This window comes from Streptopelia decaocto (genome assembly GCF_964273445.1).
Source record: "Streptopelia decaocto genome assembly, chromosome: Z".
NCBI classification, from domain to species: Eukaryota; Metazoa; Chordata; class Aves; order Columbiformes; family Columbidae; genus Streptopelia; species Streptopelia decaocto.
Genome location: NC_138657.1, coordinates 26,434,705 through 26,456,453, shown reverse-complemented (window position 1 = coordinate 26,456,453; position 21,749 = coordinate 26,434,705). Strand labels below are relative to the sequence as shown.

Here is a 21,749-nt window from a genome sequence, read left to right as displayed (position 1 = left end):
GTATCTTCACTATACTGATCTGTAGTCACTGAGGGGATGATTCCACAAAAATATGCAAGCCAATATAATAATAGCTTATTGCATTGCTTTTCATATAGAAGAATGGTGGGGTCTTCCAGGTTTAGGATAGTTGGCATTTTTAAGGGAAAACTGTGAAATCTTGCGTAGTAAAGCAACATTAGTGAAAGGTCTGCTAATAACTTCTGAAACTCATACATCTCTTGGTGTAAGGTATTCATGGTTCTTAATCCTATGTGCTAAAGTCTCACCCCTTTACACTTGGGGTAGGGAATAATAGGCTTTGTGCCCCATCCTTCCTTCTTCGGTGTCGGAGCAGTACCCTTGATAGAGCCAGGATTCCAGTGAGGCCAGCAGGCCAGAGAATCTTTCAATGTAAATTGGAAATATGCTTATTTTTGGTAACTTAGCCATGTGCCAGTTTAGCTTGAAGTAGCCGTGATGTTTATAGAAAAATTCTTATTTCCTTTCAAACAGTATGATAATCTGTTTCCTGCCAGCAGAATCTGTTTTTGTAACTGAAGTCTGATGCAGTAAGGGAAGCTGCTGTAACAGCAAATCAGCTGTGCTAATTGTGTATTAGAAATACGCCATAATTGTGCTGCCTTGCAGGTTATTACTTGTTGGCGAACACGAAGTTTACATCACAGCCTGGGTATATTGGACGTCTGTACGGCCCGACCCTTCCAGGAAACATGCAGTTTTGTCTGCGTTTTTATTATGCCTTATATGGGTTTTTCAAAATGAGTGGCACTCTTGCTGTTTATATCTTTGAGGAGAATCATGTTGTTCAAGAGAAAATCTGGTCCGTCTTGGACTCTCCAAAGGGAGTTTGGACTCAAGCTGAAATCTCATTCAAAAAGCCTATGCCTTGCAAGGTAAGAGCCAACTGTTCAAAACTGCCGAATTCGGGACGGAGATTTTCCTTATCTTCTCCTTCCAGAGTTCTGTGTTATCCAGGGGCTAACCCTAAGTGAGCCATACCAGCAAAGTGAAATAGAGTTCCCCAGGTAGTGCAGTAGCGAGTAGAGTATTTCTTTGCAGCCTGGCTCCCATGGGAGCCCAGATAAAGGAGCTTCATACCAGGAACACTGTTGCCCTGGTGTCCTCTACTTTCATTACAGTATTTGTGGAGATTTCACTTGAGGAGCTCTAACTAGAGCCAGTTGTGTCTTGGTTTCTCAGCAGGCTTCACGTTCACTCATTTTTCATGTTTCTTTCCTATGTGATTCTCATCACCATACTCAATTACAGATTTTTAATTAATCTAGAATGTCAGTGCCGGTAAGTTCTGCCTAAAATGGGGAGATGATACTACTTTCCTAAACTCAACCACTGAGTTAAAATATGGAAGCAGAAATCCGTGTAATTTAGAGCAATGGTCTTGAAGTATTTGCAATGTCTGATTGGAGGGGTCACTTTGTTATCTCAGGGAGTTAGTAAGAATAACAGAATGTTTCACATCACCTCCTGAGTAAGTCCTCAAGCTGATGTTATTCCTCATCTCCACCCACTTTCAAAGACTGACTTTTACACAAATTTTTGTAGTTACTACTTCTGCCGTTATCCCGATTTCTGTAATGGGTTTTTACCATCTGTGGGTCACCTAAGAAGGACCAGATGGATCACTACCTGATGACCCAGAGATGAGGCCAGCTTTTTTTCAGAGTGTGATAGTAGTATGAATATATGAATGAAAACTCGTCTTGTAACTCCAATATTTCTAAATTCTAGACAAACTTCTTAGGCAGTTTCCCCACTATAAAGCAATTTTTGAAATGGTGGTAGTTATTGAGTTTAACTTTTCCTGAATAAAAAAAAAAAAGGTGTTTTTTCAAAGTATATACACTATAGAAGAAAAAGTTCATGAAAAAAATGTTGCCTGTGTTCAAAGGGAAATTTATGCTGAAAATATCAGTCCTAATAATTGGCTAGTGTTTTCTCTCAGAGATCTAATACCTTAAAAAATTGATGGAATTTTTATGTATATATTTTTATGCATAAAAGAGAGTAGAATTTCTAGTTTATTTTCAAACCTTTTTTACTGCCCAGTAAGTGCATGATAGAAAAGTTTCTCATAGTATCATCCCAAAATATTTGCACAGAAGTGTTTTTCTCTTTTTTTTTAAATCATAGAAAGGTATTGGTTAAAAAGGCATGTTTATAGCATACTTTTGCCATGTCCTGTTTATGTATTACTTATTACTTCTAAAAAGGTTCAGTAGCTTGTGAAGCCTAATGCACTGTATGAGTAGTGATGACAGCTGAGCATGACTGTTAAAAATGGTTTATAGCCTTGGAGGTGGCAGCTTTTTTAGCATCTGACATTTACATGGAAAATCTTTTCCAAAATGAATTTATGAAGATCTATTTTTATGTTTTCCTAGAAAGTATTATGTCTAAAACACTTGTGAAGAAGCTTGCCTGGGATGGAAAGATTTTCATTAACTGTAGCTTTTATTTCTGCAGTTACCAGTCTGTCTGTAGGCAGGAGCAGATGGGGAGAGCAGCAAAGGGGAGAATAAAGAAGTCAAGGGAGTATCCTCACTGCTTCTGAGCCTGATGGTGTGCAGGAGGGAAGAAACCCCGTGGTCTGCAGCAGGAGGGCCTGTTGGCCTCTGGCAATTCTCAAAAACCTTCAGTGAATTCTTCAAGTCTTGTGATGGGAAAGCCTCCTTTCCCATGGAAACAAGTTGCAAAGTGTTTCTGTGGAGGAGGCATTCCTCAAATATCACAAAAAAGTGAGGTTTATTGAGCTTTAGAAAACACAGCATGTGTTCATCATATCATAATTCACAGAATCACAGAACAATTGGTGTTGGAAGGGACTTCTGGAGATCATCTAGTCCAACCCACCTGCTAAAGCAGGGTCACTTGGAGCAGATCACACAGGAATGTGTCCAGGCGGTTTTTGAATGTCTCCAGAGAAGGAGACTCCGCAACCTCTCTGGGCAGCCTGTTCCAGTGCTCTGTCACCCTCAAAGTAAAGAAGTTTCTTCTCATATTCAGATGGAACCTTCTATGCCTCAGTCTGTGCCCATTGCCCCTCATCCTGTCGTTGGGCACTACTGAAAAGAGTCTGGTCCAATCCTCTTGACACCCACCCTTGAGATATTTACAAACATTGATGAGATCCCCTCTCAGCCTTCTCCTCTCCAGGCTGAACAGACCCAGCTCTTTCAGTCTCTTCTCATAAGAAAGGTGCTCTGGGCCCCTAATCATCTTTGTAGCCCACTGCTGGACTCCCTCCAGTAATTCCTTGTCCTTAAATTGCGGAGCCCAGAACTGGACACAGTACTCCAGATGTGGCCTCACCAGGGCAGAGTAGAGGGGGAGGATAACCTCCCTGAACCTGCTGGTCACAATCTTAATGCACTCCAGGATACCGTTGGCCTTCTTGGCCATAAGGGCACATTGTTGACTCATGGTCAACCTGTTGTCCACCATAACTCCGAAGTCCCTCTCCACTATGCTGCTTTCCAGCAGGTCCACCCTTAACATGTACTGGTGCCTGGGATTATTCCTCCCCAGGTGCAGGACCCTACACTTGCCCTTGTTGAACTTCATGAGGTTCTTCTCTGCCCAGTCCTCCAGCCTGTCCAGGTCTCACTGAATGGCAGCACCGCCTTCTGGTGTGTCAGCCCTTCCTCCCAGTTTGGTATCATCAGCAAACTTGCTGAGGGTGCACTCAGTCTCTTCATCCAGGTCATTGATGAAGAGGTTGAACAGGACTGGACCCCGTACTGACCCCTGGGGAACCCCACTAACTACAGGCCTCCAACCAGACTCTGCACCGTTCATCACAACCCTTTGAGCTCTGCCATCCAGCCAGTTTGTGACCCATCTCACTGTGCATTCATCCAGCCCACACTTCCTGAGTTTGCCTATGAGGATGTTGTGAGAGACGTTGTCAAAAGCCTTGCTGAAGTCAAGGCAGACAGTATCCATGGCTCTTCCCTCATCTACCCAGCCAGTCATACCATCATAGAAGGCTATCAGGTTGGTCAAACATGATTTCCCCTTGGTGAATCAATGCTGACTACTCCTGATAACCTTCTTTTCCTCCACATGCTTGGAGATGACATCCAGAATGAGCTGTTCCATCACCTTTCCAGGGGTGGAGGCGAGGCTGACTGGCCTGTATTTTCCTGGGTCCACCTTCTTGCCCTTTTTGAAGACTGGAGTGACATTGGCTTTCTTCCAGTCCTCAGGCACCTCTCATGCTCTCCATGACTTTTCAAAGATGATGGAAAGCGACTTTGCAACAACACCTGCCAGCTCTCTCAGCATTCATGGGTGCATCTATCGGGGTCCATGGATTTGTGGATGTTCAGTTTGCCTCAACAATCTCTAACCCGGTCCTCCCCAACTAAAGTAAAGTCTTCCTTTTGCCAGACTTTCTCTCCTACCTCCAGGGTCTGGGATTCCTGAGGTCCTGTCTTAGTGGTAAAGACAGAAGCAAGGGAGGCATTCAGTAACTCTGCATTCTTTGTGTCATCCATCAACAGGACACCCACCTCAGTCAGCAGCAGACCTACATTTTCCCCAACCTTCCTTTTGCTGCTGATATACTTGAAGAAGCCCTTCTCATTGTCCTTGTCATCCCTGGCCAGATTTAATTCCAAGCATAGCTTGGCCTTCCTCACCACATGCCTGCAAACTCTAACAGCCACCTTATATTCCTCCCAGGTGGTCTGTCCCTTTTTCCACATTACATAAACATGCTTCTTCTACCCAAGTTTTGACAGGAGCTCCTTACTCATACATGCTGGCCTCCTACTCCCTTTATTTGATTTCTTGCCCATAGGGATGTATCGGTCTTGATCCTGGAGGAAGTGAGGTTTGAATAGTAACCAGCTCTCTTGGAACCCTCTACCTTCTTGAGCCCTAACTCATGGGATTCTTCCAAGCAGGACCTTTGAAGAGGCCAAGGTTTTTCTTGCTCAAGTCCATGGTTTTAGTCCTATTTATTGCCCTGCTTTCTCCATGCAGGATCCTGAACTCCACCATCTCATGGTCGCTGCAGCCAAGGCTGCCCCCAGCCCTCACATCTCCAAACAGTTCTTGGTTTGTTAGGACAAGGTCCAGCAGCACACCTCTCCTTGTTGGCTCCTCCACCTTCTGGGTCAAGAAGTTGTCATCAATGATCTGTAGTAACACCGACACCCCTTATCCTATATTGGGGAGGTGGGGGTGAAGTTCTACCTTAGCCTTGGTTTAAACCTATTTCTTCACACTGTCTTTTCTCCTGGACTGGAAGATTGAATTAGATTTAGAATAGGGATTGAGTTGCAGTTTTGTATAGATAGTAGATGCCATTGGTACATAATAAATCATTCACAAGACTCCAATGTGCTGAACTTTGTATAACAATTTCATGGTTTTCATGAAGTCTGTGTACATCTATACACCATCAGTTTGTAAACTTTAGACAAATATTACATGGAAGACAATGTTCTGAAGCATGTTAGTATGGAAAAGTCTATCAAGAAGAGTTTAGAGCTAAGAAGGTAGCATACAAAGTACAAGTGATGACAAAGTTCAAGCATGTTTCTGCTTTCTGTAAGGCAAGAGTGAAAACCTGGTGTAGTTACATGTTGTCTGCTTGTGATATTCACAGGCAGTCTTGAATGTAGTTGCACCTGATTGAAAATAACCTGATTCTGGCTTTTCCTTGCAATCTCATGCCCAATTCTACAACCATAATGCTTTAAAAAGTCCCTTCATGCTTTATTTTGTTTGTTTCTTCTTTTCTAAGCCAACAGAAGGAAAATGAAGGAGCATTGTGTGGCATCATATAAACACTTAGGTTAGTTATCTGCAAAGATGTGTCTTTCTAGGACGAAGTGAAATAGCTGACCAGGAACACACCAATGGTCATCTTCAGGGCAGGCCAGAAGTGGAAGTGCATCAAAGTATGGTTTGCCTGACAGCAAGGAGTGGTTGGAACCAGCAAGTCAGAGGATTAAACTTCAGGCTCTGGAGGGACTGACAGTATAGAGAAATATGAGAGAAAAAAGCTCAGTGAAGCTTTACCTCTCTCGTCCTGTCTCCTCCAGTATGTCCTTGTGTGTCTTGCCTCCTTCCTGATGCAGCTTTGTCTTATCTGTCTTCCCTGCAGGCAGCAACCCCCTATATTCCCCATCATACTCCTGGCTCCTCAGCTCTGGACAGTCAATTTTTTTTCCCTCTAGTCCTGTCCACGTCCCCATCTATTTGCCCAGCTTGTCCCAGTTTTTGCAAATCTTAGTTTTTCAAACACTAATGACTTGACAGAAAGCACAGTTCTGGCACAAAGACCAAACCCTGGCACTTTTCATGCTCCTACTCCAAAGCCTAAGAATGCCCAGGCTTTTCAAAGAATTTTTTAAATAGGGGCAAAATAATTTTTTTTTCCTAGCCTTTTTCTCAGAAATGATGGAACTGTTTTTGCTTGAATCTTCCAAAACAAGCCTGAAGCAAGGACCCAGCATGGAAAGTCTGAGCTGAAATCATTGTGTCTTGGCACTGTTATAAGCAAGTGAATAACAGTCTTTTCATGGAGTGAGGTGGTCTCAAAATAAAATGAGGCTACCACCTTTCCTCTAACACAGATGTAGTGGCTGATGTGCCCACCTGAGATGCATCATGTCTAGACTTGGATGATAAGAAGTTGTAGGCATGCACAATAGTTTGGCTGGTCAAGTTCTTGGTTACTAGGTGTGACATGTAAGTTGGGTCAGCGCCTGTGGAAACTGTAAACAATCTTCTTGCAGTTCCTTCACGGCCAGTGAAGCCAGCGAGGCCGTCGTTACGCTGCTTTGGCTGGGGAGTCCTGAAGGTCATAATAATTTTGCAGCCAGAAAACAATTGTTCCAAGATACCTGATTACCTATGTCCTTCATCTTCTTCTGCTATGAACACTATTCCCAAGGCTTCAAAAACAATAAAAATCTGTCTGATATGTTTTAAATTTGATAACATTTTTTTGCAGCAGGACAATGAAAAGGCTCAGATTTTTTCATCTCTTGGTGTGTGTAATGGTTTTTACAAGTTCTTTCAGAGTTAGCTAACTGCAGTCTGGCACAGACTGTTGGCTTGAGTTCTGTGAGCAGGAAACATGAAGCTGGCCAACAGGCTTTAATATGACACTTTGAAAATACCACATTGAAAAGGTTAGGTGGGTATGATCCAGCTAAGCAAATCATAAACATTTATACATATGTATGTATGTATGTTTACATACTGCAGATATGTAGGCTATATCATGCTAGTTAGAAGGCAGGAAATAAAAAATTCTGATTTCTCAATCTGTACTTGAGGCACTTTCTCTTTTAGATAGCATAACTACCTATGATCATATACACATGCAGTATTGTTTATACTCTGTAGTGCCCAAAGAATAAATATGAGAAAGAATAAATGAATTTTTAAAATCCTAATATTTATTAAAACAAATGAAACTCTTCATGATTTGTTGTATAAGCCTCTTAAAGGGCAGCATAAAAACCTGCATCTGAAATACGTAGATTTGTTTTATCTGATTGAATGTACTGAAACTGATCTTCCAAGCCATTACATGTCAGGAAAATGTCAGAGCAAACTAAAAGAAAAATTAACATATGGCATACGCAACCTAGAGGTGCTCATGTGCACCATGGAGCAAGAATCTGCATTCGAATACGATGGGTGTGTTTGTGTGTATATGCCACCATGGGAAGATATTCCGTTTATGCAACTTCACGAATACCTGGGTTAAAATGAAGGTTTGAGTGCAGTTTGGTCTACTTAGATCAGTTCTGTTCATGTCTGCTAGATTCGTTTTACCATTCGGAAGCTGAGGTTTTCAAAAGCAAACATCTCTTGTTTATCCATTCATGCAAGTTTTGGTGATGTTACCTAGTGCTGTAGCACTTGAATACCTCCCACAGAGTTGAAAAACAAATCCTCAGAATGGTAGCTGGCATCATATCAGTTCAGCCCACTTCTATCAGACTAGTTGTGGCAGCATTTTTTGGGTTTTCATTCTTTCAGTCTACTTTTCTTCCTCTCTGATGCTTTTTTCCCATCACTCTCTTTCCTTGAGTTCATCTGTTTGTTTTCACCCATCCTCCATAGCTAATTTTAGTTGCAGTTGTGAGAAAGCTAAATCAAATGACTGCGTGTTACACTACAATATTTACATGTTTTTAAACAAACAAAAGGGAGAACTTTTTTGGGGAATGACTAAACACTGAAATCCTTTGCTGCAGGATGCTGTGGAGGCCAATAGTACACATGCATTTAAGAAGGGATTAACCAAATTAATAGAAAATAGACCTCACAGTGACTGTAAACACAGCGGTACAGGTGTGACCTCCAGTTCAGGAAGTTTTTCAGCTCTCTGGGGGCTGCACATAATGACACAAATAGCTTTATTGTTTATTTGTTTCTTGTACTGTTTACCCTAAACAACTGTTATCACTCCTCCACTTTCCTAGGGCTCAATATGAGGGGTTTTGGAACTTTATTCTCACATCATCATTGTGATGATGCTCAATATTAAATTATTCTAGCATTTCTTTTTGCTGCTGAGAAATTTGTGTCTTCCACCTATCTACCAAAGTCTTAGGTAAATGACTGAAGCAATCTTGGATAGATGGTGAAGTAGTAGATGCCTGTGATCAAGTCACTAGTATAAAGGACACAGTTCTCCAGTCAGGTATCGAGTGGAGGAAAGCAGACATCCTAGTCCTCATCTCTTCTTCTTCCTCCTCTGAAAAACCTTCGTGTCAAACAAAGGAGCTTTTTGGTGCTATTTTGACACAACCCTTGATCAGTCTTCCCACAATAAGGTATGCAACCTAAAGAGCTTGGAATGAGCTGCAGTTTCATAGCATGTCCCTTCTGTTCTTCCTTCTCTCACCTCTAAAATTTATTGAAGAACAGTCACTGGAAATGCCTATTTAGCATACGAACAGTAGGGTCTGTAAACAGTAGGATTACTGCTTGCAAAATGTGTACCCCACTGTCTGTGGTGTTTAATATACAGTTATGGAAACAACATACGGTAAACTGTAAAAATTGTTGAGGTTAGAAAGCTGAGTTACCTCAGTGGCCTGCATCTTCACAATAGCTAAGCAAGGAGATATGTTGCATAGAATATTACATACTTCCTTTTGGTATCTGTGAGGGTTAACTGACATTTACTTTTTTTTTGCTCAAGTTTTGTTTTGGGTACTTAATCTTGTGATATTATGAGGCCTCATCATCTGACAAGCCTCCCCAGTCTAAAGGCAAGAATGTTTCCCTCTTATAAAAAGAGACACAGAAACTGTTTCTCTAAGAGGATAGAGCCATAATGGCAGATTTCTGGAAATCTAGTAGGGCCCTGGGGGACAGCTGGGGATATTGGTGGTGTGTATACATTTCTGTGCAGGCAGTATTCCCTACTAGACAGTGCAATTCGGTTAAATATAGATGTAGCATTAAGAGCCTGTGGCCCTAGATTGTTCTTTGTGTTTCTCTTTCATTGTTTCTGCAACCCATTTGCCCTTGGACAGGAAAGATTTTCAAAAACATTTGTTCAAATGTCACAAGCTTATTACCAATGTTATCCAATTATTTATGTAGAAGCTTTCATAATCCATTACTTTTCCCATAGAAGCTTATTGTATTTACATAGCAAGAAACTGGACTTGCCTGGCGAGTGCCATTTTAAATCAGTTTCTTCTCAATGACAGAAGCTTGCAGACATTCTAATTTTGGCTTAATAGCTTACTTGCATTCTTGATAAATGAACTTCTGACTGTTTAAGCTAGAGAAAAACAAGCCATTTAAAATCTAGTTTAATTAAACTAGTTAAAAGTAATTTGGGCTGCACTGATAATGTTTATATCAAACAGCCCTGGGACAATGAGAATGGTTCTCCCATTGCCTGTGCCAGTGATGGGTCCCCGACTTACATGCTTATATGGTTGTGCACAAGCATAACTGACTGAAAAGTCAGGCTCTCTGTTTTGGGAAACTGGTTCTTTGTTTCATGTCGCACTTTTGTTTCTGGTGCTTGAATTATTTTTTCATTTCGTAATACTGAGGTTTGTGTCACTGTATGGAGACTACAATGGTTGCTTCCCACAAAAATTCACCTCAGACTCCACTATAACTGCCTTTCTCCTTTGAGAAGTTGAACCTAAATACATGTCTAAGTGACAGACTGAATTTTGTGTCTACAGTGATATACAGGATGTCTTTTATACCTAGGAATATTCACTAGGATGGAATTAGGTAAATTACTTTGCTGCAGAGGCATAGCTTGCTTTAAATTCACCAGATTTGGCTGCTGTCACAGTTTTGTTTGGCTGGTCTGGCTCTCTACTTGAACAAGAACTGTATTTTTTAGGATAAACAAGTAGGAAAGAAAATACAAAGAACCTGGGCGCATCTTCTCTCCTTTTCTCCTGTTCTCAGTCCAGCTCCCTCCAAACCGCCTTTTACAAGCTTCCCCATTAGCCCTTCCTTACACTTCTTGACAGAGGTACCCCGCTGCATGTCCTACTCTTTCTTGTCCTCCAAAAGCAGGTGAATTTCTTATGCATACATTTTCACTCACATCTACTTTTAGAGATGCAGAGTGCCAAGGATGAGAAGTTCCTTCTACCTCACCTTGGTGTCTGCAGCACAACCCAACAACATGTCATGAGAGGAGTGAAACCCTGCTTGCTCTACCAGCTGTTCTCCTCTGGTGTTTGTCATTACTGATATAATCCAGGATAAATGCTAAGAACTAATTATTGATACTTGGAAGCTGCAGGCCAGCAACATTGATTAAGCACTGGAAAATAAACAAACCAGCTTCTAGAAATCGGGGCAATGATTTGAAAAGAAACTATTGCCCGGGCTGTGTCCTGTTATTGGAAGAAAAAGAGGCATGAAAGGAAAATATGTTTTATTTTTTAGTAACACAGGAAACAACTGCCTGCATTCGATAATGTTTTTAATCTAGCCTCCAAGACTGCCTGCAAGCCCGGGAAGATTTGTTACCTAGTTTGAAACAATTGGTATGTTGTTCATCTGTCATGGTTTATGACGAAGTGTGAGCTGAACACAAAGAACCCCCTATTCTGTTATCCGAGGCATGACATAACTTCATAAAAATTTCTTTTGGAAGAACTGACCTAGGAAATATTTTCATTCAAAGCAAGAACAAGTGTAAAGCACCATGAGATTAGTCCTATTGAGACTGCAGAAAGGATTTAGAGATCTGACATAGGGTGACAATGAGTAGCTGAGTAAATCCAAATGAGTAGCTGAGTAAATCCAAATACAGTTTGGTAGCTAAAGTTCAAATAGTCAAAGGTGTCCCGTTATGACAAAAAAAGGACATTTAGGACAAAAGAAGAGTGAATAAATTTGACCTGTGAGTAAAAATGTGTTCTACCCCCCTAGTGCTTAAATCTAAATCAAGAGTATAACAACAAAATAAGCCAAGGAGACAATGAACAATTTCAGTACAGAGGCTATAGCTAGTACTGGAAACTCCACATTGCAAGCACAAGTGCCACCACCCCGCCCCTGTGCAATTACAAAGTCTGCTCATGGCAAAGTGTCACTCAACACCACAAAAAGCAAGTGGAGAATTAGTAACACTGCAGCGACACATGACAAAGCCGAACAAGCTTACAAGTGTCGCTGAAACAGATCAACCCTTTATGGTACAAAGGCGACCGGTTCAGTGGTCTTTGAGAGACCAACAGTTATTGTTGTGATGCTTTTGAAATGGAGGGCTTTCTGCAGGATCCAGTGGGTAATTACATACCTTGTATGGAACAAATTATTGCAATTTAAGAATAAAGAACTTGATCCTGCTCCCAATGATGTCAATAGGAAAGCATGACTTACAACATGAGTCCAGAGTGTAGAAATGTTGTTTCACAAATGAGGACTGACCTCACCCTTTCATATGTGGTTTTCTGAAGATTCTTGGGTTTGGGACTATAGTATGTCTTTAGTTTATTACAAATGTTCAGCAGAATGCATTTATTAAAAGTCTGGTGAATGACGTCCACCCAACGTCAGTATTCTTGATTTTAAGAGATGCTACCATTTTTTAATAGATTATGTGTGTTTCTTGGTAATGAGCTTACAAAGTAGGAAACAATTTTTGTCCTGTTAAACCTTAAGGCTAATGGAGCAGGGAAAAAAACCAAACCAATCTGAACCAAACAAAACCCAACAGCTAGCTTTATGCCACTATACACTGGGCAATTGTGCATGCTGTGCAAGGGCACTTCCCAAGTCCACACCTGTAATGGTGTGTAACACAGATAGTCGCTCTTACTGGGATTGGTAGCACTGAATCAGAATAGAAAATGGTTTTGGAAATGTCTCCATCCTCGGCAACATAACCTATGCGTGCTTTAAGGGTTGAAGTGATATCCCAGGCTGTTTTATAGGCAGATGGGTAAATAAATCTTACATAGCAAAGCAATCTATTAAATAATGCATTAATGACTTTTAACAAGCTTTTGGTATTGTCAAACTGTCAGTCAGCATTTAAACTCAAATATGTAACTTGAGGTGTTTAAAGTTGTTGCAGAGTGTTAAACCGTTACAAGTGACACTCATCCATCTCCAGTGACTACCTCAGACCTCATCACAAAGGAATTGTTTTGAAAAGTTCCTCCCAAATTATGGTCATAACCCCAGTGGTCATACAGATGGTTTGCAGTAGTTAGGGAAATAAAACTGCCAGCAGTATTTTCACAAAATAAACCTTATTGTGTCTTCTGTAATTCCAATAGATCTGTGTCAACCTTGGGAGAAAGGCAACTGGGAATCTCACAGTTTCTTTGCATTTTATTCTGTGATCTCATGAGTGACACGTATTTTCCATGGCAGAATTAATGTGTAGTCAATTAAAACATGTTGGACACTATTATTAATCTTCACAAACCCAGATGAACACTGTGAATGATGTGAATAATGAACACCAGCCTCCTGCTCTATGATATCACAACCTTGTGTCATTTCTGAATAATCCCATTTTATGCAGTAGTTTCATCTCATGTCTATTGTTCTTTGGTTTTTGCCACTACCATTTCTCTTGGCCACCACTATGCATTACTCTTTCAGATTTATTTTTCCGTGGATAAAACCTCCTGGTTCTAAGGATAAGACATTTGAGCTGTTCATGTTGGTTTTTTTGGGGGAAAAAACCACAACAGCCTCAGTGAGTCATGTTTGCTTATACACTAGAACATATACACACTCCTAAAAAAATGGAAGCTACATACAGAGATACATCATTTGCCTGTAAAAGTGAGAAAACACTTTCTGTTGAATGAAAACATACATCTAAATCCAGCTGTATTTGAAATTTCATTCACTGGCAGTATTAGTATGTGCCAAGCCAAAGTGGATTCATTATTTCTGTTCTGTAGATGTAAAAATTATTAGTGCATTTGTAAAACCCTAAAATTTCAGAATCTTAACAGTGCCAGCTTTTGCTAGATACCTGAAACTTTATTCATGCATTGCAGGTTGTCTTTGTCAGCTGGTGTAAAAGCTTCTGGGACTGTGGGCTTGTGGCACTGGATGATGTATCACTGAGCCTGGGAAGCTGCCAGGCTGCTGGTAAGACCGTGAATATTTGTTGTCCAACAGCTGTTACCCTTTTTAGTAGGAGATCATCGCGTACCTTCATTTTCCAAGCCTAGCATACAGCTTCCCTCATCCTACTGTGGTTTCTTTTCTTTTTCCAATTACTATTGCATAAGTCTTATTTTTGCAATAGCATACATAACAGCAAGGACTAGCTTTTTTTTTCACAGGGGTGCCACCTAACTCCTAATTAACTTCACTGACTGTGGTGTGGTTGAATATAGGGGAGTGTTTCTTTGGGGGCATTACAATTTAGAACAAAACAAAACCCGAAACACTCCAACTGAGGGGAAAGTTGTTTTCAAATGGCTTTCAGGAAACCAGGAGTGGACCCAAAAGCAATATTTTCAAAACACAGCATTACTCTTTTTGGTCCGGAAGTACAGTTGTGCAAGGCCAAGACACAGTCCCTTATCTGAGCAGCAGTTCTTTAATGAAGACAGATAAAACAAGTCTAACTCTTCCTCCAGGAGTGGGAGGAACTGCATGTTTTTGAGCAAGACTTTAACCTCTGACATGCACAGGCGAACATCTCTGAACTCACCCAAACTCCCTCTTCTGGGGCTTTTGAGATTTGACAATGCAACGATTGTATCCTAATTTGGAAACCATTCGCATGAGACAGGCACAATCTATTATCCCATTCTTGTTTGGAATAAAGCCATGCCTTTGAAATGGTGATGAGGCTGATCTTCCATGCCATTTATATTCCTGTGTAATGATAACTTTTTAATGACCTCTTTTGATTGGATTTCATGCATTCAGGCGGCTAGCCATTACAGAACAGAGAGAAGTCACATGTATAAAACAAGATGCCATTTTTCTAAAGTGTTTCTGACAGTTGCCTGTCTTGCCTTTCTCTGGTTTCCAAGTACTTTGAAAAGGAACCAAAGGTGCAGAACTGATACTTGGTTGAATAGTCATACCAGAAGTTGTTGCTGATGGCAGGAAAAAAAATGCCTGAAAAATGCCCCAGAGCATGTGAGGCATCGAGGCTTCCTCCTTTCCAAAATGTGAAAGCAGCTCAGTGTGTCCACTCCTGAGCTACAAATCTGGATTAGAGCAGAAGAGCTGACAGAGGCTTCCTGGCAAGCACCTGAGTTGTCAACTTTCTCTCATCTGCATCATCTAATAGAACTGAAAAAATGAAAATAGCCCAGTAATTGTGGCTCTGTGGTCTGTTGTATGTGGTATTAGAATCTGGTGCCAAGGGAACATAAGAGAGCTAAATGTGGCATTTGATTTCAGATCACAGAAACTCCCATTTTTGACAAGACTCATGTAATATGCAAGTTATACATGCTGGAGCTCATTAAACTGCTTAAACTGCTTGGGATGCGACAGCAGTGAAGGAAATTACATTGGTAGAGCCCATTGTGGAGTAACAGCTATGATGAGATAATAAACTCCATGAGATATTTTAAGAAATATTAGTACATGTTAGTGAGCCAGACTAGGGCACAGATTTCCCCAAAGCTGTGAAGAAAATGAAATTAGATTTTGTATATCAGTTTGAAGCTAGCTTTTATAAGCTTGTGAGTACTATAAGTATTGCTAGGTAGGTATAAATGATGTCAGCAGGTGAGTGAATGCAATACATTGCTTGTGTAATCTCTCCATATATGGAGAGATTGTCTAATGTATTTGCAGTTTAAACAATGTCCTCTCCTTTTAGATCTATTGCTGCCAAATCCTGGAGAGTGTACTTTTGAAAAAGATGAGTGTGTGTTTACCCAGAAGAAGAGAGGTCGTGGGAGCTGGCACAGGAGGAGGGGTCCAACTCCCACTTCTTACACTGGACCGAAAGGAGACCACACTACTGGGGTAGGTGAGTTAAGCTCAACGTCGAACTTTCAGAACAGAGATTTGTAGTTAATCGAAAATACCTTGAAATTATAACCTTTTATAGAACAGAGACAGTTTTTACTGTTTTGTTCAGAGCAGCTATTAATCAAATGAAGTAAACACATTTCTTAGGGACCCACACATTGTTTTGAGAATGTGATGTTTAATCTGAATTACCTGCAGACCAAGGGTAATTCAGTCTTCATGTCCTAAAGTAGACCTTTACTTTGGGAGAAAAAGGACAGGATGACTCCCCAGAACCCACAAAAAAGCCTTCTTCCAAATCCCTATCTTACCTGAGCATTCCCTGAAACTAAAAGGCAAACAAGTGGTTGGGAGCTCTTCTGCTTCAACACCTTCCTCAGAAGAAAACACGGGTAATAAAAGGGATCCCAAAGATTGCTTCATGACCTCATTTGTATCATTTAAAGTATTTAGGCAAGCAAGGCCTCTGTTAGCATGAGTGAGCGCACACAAAACTGCATCAGAATTGCCCCCACAGTTGGGGCAGCAGCTGGTGACTTCTGGAGATGATGAATGGCACCACCGTGTTGAGTGCTTGTGTTCCTGCAGAGGAGGACCTCAGTAACAACACCATTGACTTCAGGAAAAGGGATGAAACTGCCCTAAGGCTGTGAAGCGTAAATGCTTACATCTGTTTGAAAAGGCTGTTGGCGCCTTTGGATTTGCCCTCCTTCACAGTGGTTAGTATCCATTTGACATTATCTCCTGGTAAAATTTCTGTAACAGCTGCATCCTGAGCAAGGTATGGAAATTAGCTAGAGAGATGTATTATAAATTCATGGTGTGTGGAACTGTATAGCCAAAAACCTACATGTGGAATTTAGAATGCAGATGGAAATGTTTCTCTTTGGCTTGAAATTTCAGATCACCAAGAAATTATGTTCTTCCATTGTTAATTGTAAACAGGACTGATTCTGGGTAGAAATATGAATAGCCTTCAGATATAAGTTTTAAAGCTAAAACTTCCTCTATGTGTTATGAAATAAAAATGAGAAACATTACTTATAAATCTGTCCATATTCTGAACAGATCTGTTGGCTAAGTTATCCAAGTGGAAAATGTAGGTGATCTACAAGTCAAGAACATTTTCCAGATGATACCTTTGTACTGTGGAATGAATTTCAAAAGGGAATATTGAAATTTTTGTCCCTTTTCCATTTAAAAATTAGATGACATTAGAGTGAATCAGATGACATACTGTTATCCATGCTGTCCAGTTCTTCTTCATCAACTAGACATGTGATAACCAGCTGTAAAATAAATGAGAATTTTTCCTAACAGTTTTTAAAGTTAATTTGAGAAATTTTATTTTAAAATGTGGATGACACTTCGGGAGAGGCATCTGTAGGCCATCTCTGTATTGTCAGGCAGACTCCTCTTTTTCCACAAAATAAAATCTAAAAGGAATATATCACATTAAAGTTGCTGGTTGTTTTGGTGGGTAACTGAAGTCAATTCTGTAAAAGGATTCAACATTCAGGCTTGTTTGATTTTTTTTCCTGGTTATTCCCTAGATAATATGTTTTCCTTTTCCTCTTTAAAATACTCTGTATCCCAGCTCTTGTGTTTCCAAGGTCAATAACCCTCTCCTCTAGTAAGAGCAACACTTTAGAGTTTCTTGCTAGAACAATTTTCTTGATTTCTAAGGCAGAAACTGACTTTAGACCTAGTTTTGGTATCTGTAGATCACTGAGTATTCTGAGATCTGAGGCTGATAGCTTGACTTCAGAGCTGGCGAAGCAAGAGAATTCTGTAAACCTCACCTGTGGCAACAATGTTTATTCCTTATTTCACATACCTCATTGCAGCAAGATGTGCTGAGAAATCTGTGGATTTGCATTCACAAAACCAAGAGCTGATCTAGTCTTTCTAAGTTTGTCGTATGATTCAGGCCGTAGAACTAAACGTAAGTTATTTTATTATACTGTAGTATGAGCTATAGGTTTTGATTTTTAACTCAACAAACTTCACAGCAAACATCAAAATCCTCGCAATGGCTTGCACCAGGTTTGGTATAAATAGTCTTGGAAATTCTCCAACACACTGTACAAAATGATACTGCACCCTTGCTCTCTGCTGCTGCTCACCACCAAACTAGAAGCCGGGTTAGAGGGGTCATCTTCAGCATGGGTTTGTGTAGGTACTTGGACTCTGAACATCACGAGAGACACTCCGAGAATCCACTGGCAGCTCTTGCTGCTCTCAGCTTTAAAGCTGCTGTAAAATCTGAGCTCACTGCCTGCTGGCTGTACATCTCCAGACGCAGAACAGCGGCCACATGCAGCAGATGGGATGTGAGGATGCTCCTCAGCCTTCTCACACACCTCAGTTTGCTCCAGTTGGAAATAACCAAATGATGGATTGAAGGAAGGCATTAATTTGCCTGCCACCAATTAATGACTAAGTTTTCCACAGATGAGAGTTCATGGCAATCTTTTGTTCATTCATGGATTCTAGAGAGTCTAGTTTTCCTCACATCTTCACATCTCGATCACAGAAGGAAAAATATTATTGATGTCATATGTGATTTAAAAGAGATATTGCAGTTAATTTGCTTTGTGAATAGCATTAGCTCCAGCCATTGCCTAAACTGTACCCTCAGACATAGATGTAGCTGTCTCTGAAATCCAATTAGTTTACTACTGTCAGAGTGCATTCTTGGCTTAAGAACAGCTATGATTTTTTCTTACTTTATATTCCTTTCTGTTGCTATGTATCTTATCAGATGTAAATGGGTTTTTAAGTGTTCTCATGTTAGAATTCACAAATATTACCATTATTACACTACACAATTGTTACAAGATCACAAATGTAACAGTCTACAGTGTAAAAATCTTTATCAAAATAGCTCCAATCATAGTTTTTTCATATGAGCATGTTGAGCATAATGAGAGAATGTATTCTACGTTGCTATTATTTGCTTGTATATCTTTTTAAGGATACTACATGTATATAGAGGCATCCAACATGGTCTATGGACAGAGAGCATACCTAGTTTCAAGATCACTAAGAGGAACCTCTGGAAAACAGTGCTTGACATTTTTCTATCACATGTATGGAGCTGGGACTGGATTACTAAGTGTTTATCTGAAAAAGGAAGGTGATGATGAAGAGATTCCTTTGTGGAGGAGGACAGGGGAACAAAGCATCTCATGGCTAAGGGGACTGATAGAATATGAAAGTGATAGAAACTACCAGGTAAGAAAAAACAAACCAAAAGCAGTCAAAACGAAATACTGAACTGAATCAAAATTTTGGGTTGTGTTGGGGGGGGAAAAAAAAAACCCACAAAAAAGGTTAAAACAGATAGCATTGAATGTACACGTAAACAAGTTGAAGTAACATCTAATTTCTTAAAAATGAAGGTAGGGAGGGAATTATTAAAGACACTAATAGTTTGCAAATATTACAATAGTTCATTAATTCAAAAGGGGTTTTTTTTTCAGTATTTAGATGTTGCTTTCCCATCATTTCAGTAGTGGTAGTTTTTATTTATATCACTTGTAAAATTTATTTTCCTTCAGCTGTTTAAAGCCATATAGAATTAATGTAACCACTAAGCTGTGACAGAACGTCTGCTGCTTGCAGGATGGTCTTTCTGCGGTGGCGCCAAAGGCAAGGGATGATGCAAAGCCAGAGCTCTGTCTTTGGTGTCCACACTGCTGTCATTTCAGTAATGCCAGAGACAAAGCCTGCTTCAGTTTCTCTGTCAAAGAGGAAACTGAAGTTGCTTTTGACTGAAACAGCATTGAGCACAAAACTGCACTGATCGCTAACCAAAGATGTTGTGTGGGGTTTTTGTAACTGCTTTGCCTTACGAGCCTGGAAATGAATTAGGAAAAAAAAAAAAAAGCTTTTTACTGACAAATTCAGCTTCATCAGTAAGACTACGGGCAACACACAGCAACAAATTTGGGCTGAAAACAAGACCAAAATGCTACATCACTAGGGTAATTTATCAGTGGTCTATAGCATACAGAAATGTCTTAACAAATAATGAGAAGAAATCTGCTTCCTTTGGCATAGCACACACTCAAATTCTCTGAGCAGGGCAATCAGTTCCCTGGTGGAGCATAGAGGCTCCTTTCCAAAAAGCAGACTTTCAAGACAGCCGAGGTCCTTTAATATACTGCGTGGGTATTATTTTTTTTTTTTAATCCTTCCTTGTGCGGGACTCATGAAAAGCTGTGTCTTACCTTTACAGATTATTTTTGAGGCGATCCGTGGTGTGTCTATGAGAAGTGACACTGCTATTGATGATATTCTGTTCCAGGCAGGACCCTGTTTAGGTAAGTTTAAATATACTTTTTTCTGTCAGGAGACAACTGGCGATTCACAGTGCTTTGTGTAATTAGGCAGGTAGTACTTCCTCCTTTGAAACTTTACTGAATGGATCTAAATTTAGTATCATGTTGTTGGGTTAGTGCAGAATTTTCGTTTTCTAATAAGATGCCAGACCATTCTTAGAATCTGGACTATAACAGTAATGATGCAACAACACTTTTTAAAAACTGTATGACAGTCCCACTTAAGTCCAGCATGGTAATTACATTGTGTCTTATGCATTCCTATGTATGATGAAAATACAAATAATTACAGTATTTCCCCGTTCTTTGTCTTCTAGAAGTGGAAGAAATTCAGTTCTCATCAGGCTATCCTGACAACTTAAACGAAATTGAGTATTAAATACAGTCTGCTGAAAGGAATGGAGTGCGTAGAAGATTTGTATGTGAGAAACTGAGCAAACTGCGCATTTTAAAATATGTTTTAAGTAAATACTGGACTGGTTTGAATGTCCACCGATATATAGGAAGTATAGGAAGAACTCACAGCACTCATGTTCCTCGCCTTTGCAATGAAATTATTGACTCAGGGCTTCTTAGACTGTTGGGGGATTATTTTTTTTAACACTTTTTTTTTTCTGTTTTGCATGAGGTAGCAGTTATTAAATAAAGGCTTCTCATTTTGCACAGGTTATTCATTTTAATGCCTTTTTTTTTTTTTTTTTTTTTTTTTACTTTTCTAGTATATAGGTAAAAAGAGGAAAGTAAAGGTGCACAATTAAAATCCAATATTGTGTTCTCTTAAATCTGCATTCAGTGAATGTTTTGTGTTGGGTACAGAATGGATTTTTGTTAAGGAAATCATAAACATTTTGAAATAATAAAGAAAATAGTATTAGCTACTAGTAATAACCTACAGGTTAAGTGCAATTATTCATTATGACAAATCTCTCTGGGAAACTCTGCTGACAATTTATTGTGGTTTTGTATTCTTTTACTATGGCAAATATATTTGTTTTTCTTGCCAATAACAAACTCACTTCAAGTGTTTCAGTGTAATTCAGTGTAAGCTGCTGCCATTTTGAGCTATATGAAATGAAACACTTTGAAGCCATGTTTTCTAGCATACAAGTCTTGTGGTTTTTTACTAAGTCAGTTTGTACACTCACGGAGAATGTACTTACACTTTACCCGACCACAGATGCCTTGCACTTATACTAATAGGAAACTGAATTCACACAACTTGTTACTTTTTAAGATTTAATGTGTTTGTGTGTAAGGTTTTGTTTTGAAATTATGATAACTTCCTAATAAAATGTAACTTTGAAAATAATCTTACTGCTTTGGTCTAGATTTTATAGTTATCACTGTAATGAGAAACAACTGAACCTAATATAATAGCCTGCATTCAATATTTTGAATATGAAAAAAATGAAATGTGTGGGTTACATAACCTAAGACAGCTGAAAGAAAGCAATCTGATCTGCTGCAAGTTCCTGTGTTGAGCCACAGAAATTACTCATATAGCCATCACATTCAAGCTCTTACTGCAAGATGCAAACCCTGAAAAATGGAAATACCCTTTACTCCTTTTAGAACAAAGTATGCATTTTTCCCAATGTCCTATAAAGATCAACACCACTTGGGACAATCTAGCCCCTTGCATCTTTAGTAATTTTTCATTTTTGTGACACACACAAATAAAGAGATTGTTCAATTAAATACTCTCAGTAGTAACATGTTTATCTGACCACACAGATTGAAGCAGTTTATTACTTATAAGAGACTAAGCAAGAGGCAAAAGGAGATGACACCTTAACTGCCCATCATAGTTATCCACAGTTCCTGTTGGCAGCTGGTTATGAATGCATTGCCCTTGCTATTATTCTGAAAATGAAAGCCACCAGAAACACTGGACTGTTTTGTAAGAGTCACTGTAGTTTTACAGTTGTTCTGTTG

The 21,749-nt window shown here is 39.7% G+C and overlaps 1 protein-coding gene across 4 annotated transcripts in view; it reads left to right on the top strand.

The window, feature by feature from the left end:
- Window positions 1-21,295, top strand: part of MAMDC2 (MAM domain containing 2) — a 64,474-nt gene extending 43,179 nt beyond the window's left edge. Inside the window, exons 9-14 of one of the 4 annotated variants that reach the window (XM_082075737.1) lie at window positions 631-896; window positions 13,518-13,611; window positions 15,314-15,466; window positions 18,446-18,705; window positions 19,712-19,796; window positions 20,132-21,295. In XM_082075737.1, the coding sequence (XP_081931863.1) occupies window positions 631-896; window positions 13,518-13,611; window positions 15,314-15,466; window positions 18,446-18,705; window positions 19,712-19,796; window positions 20,132-20,193 (920 nt within the window). In that variant the 3' untranslated portion in view covers window positions 20,194-21,295. Of the gene's footprint in view, window positions 1-630; window positions 897-13,517; window positions 13,612-15,313; window positions 15,467-15,914; window positions 16,031-16,056; window positions 16,196-18,445; window positions 18,706-19,711; window positions 19,797-20,131 lie in introns of those variants that run through there. The other 3 variants (XM_082075740.1, XM_082075738.1, XM_082075739.1) reach the window with 3 other exon arrangements.
- The last annotated feature ends 454 nt before the right edge of the window (window positions 21,296-21,749 follow it).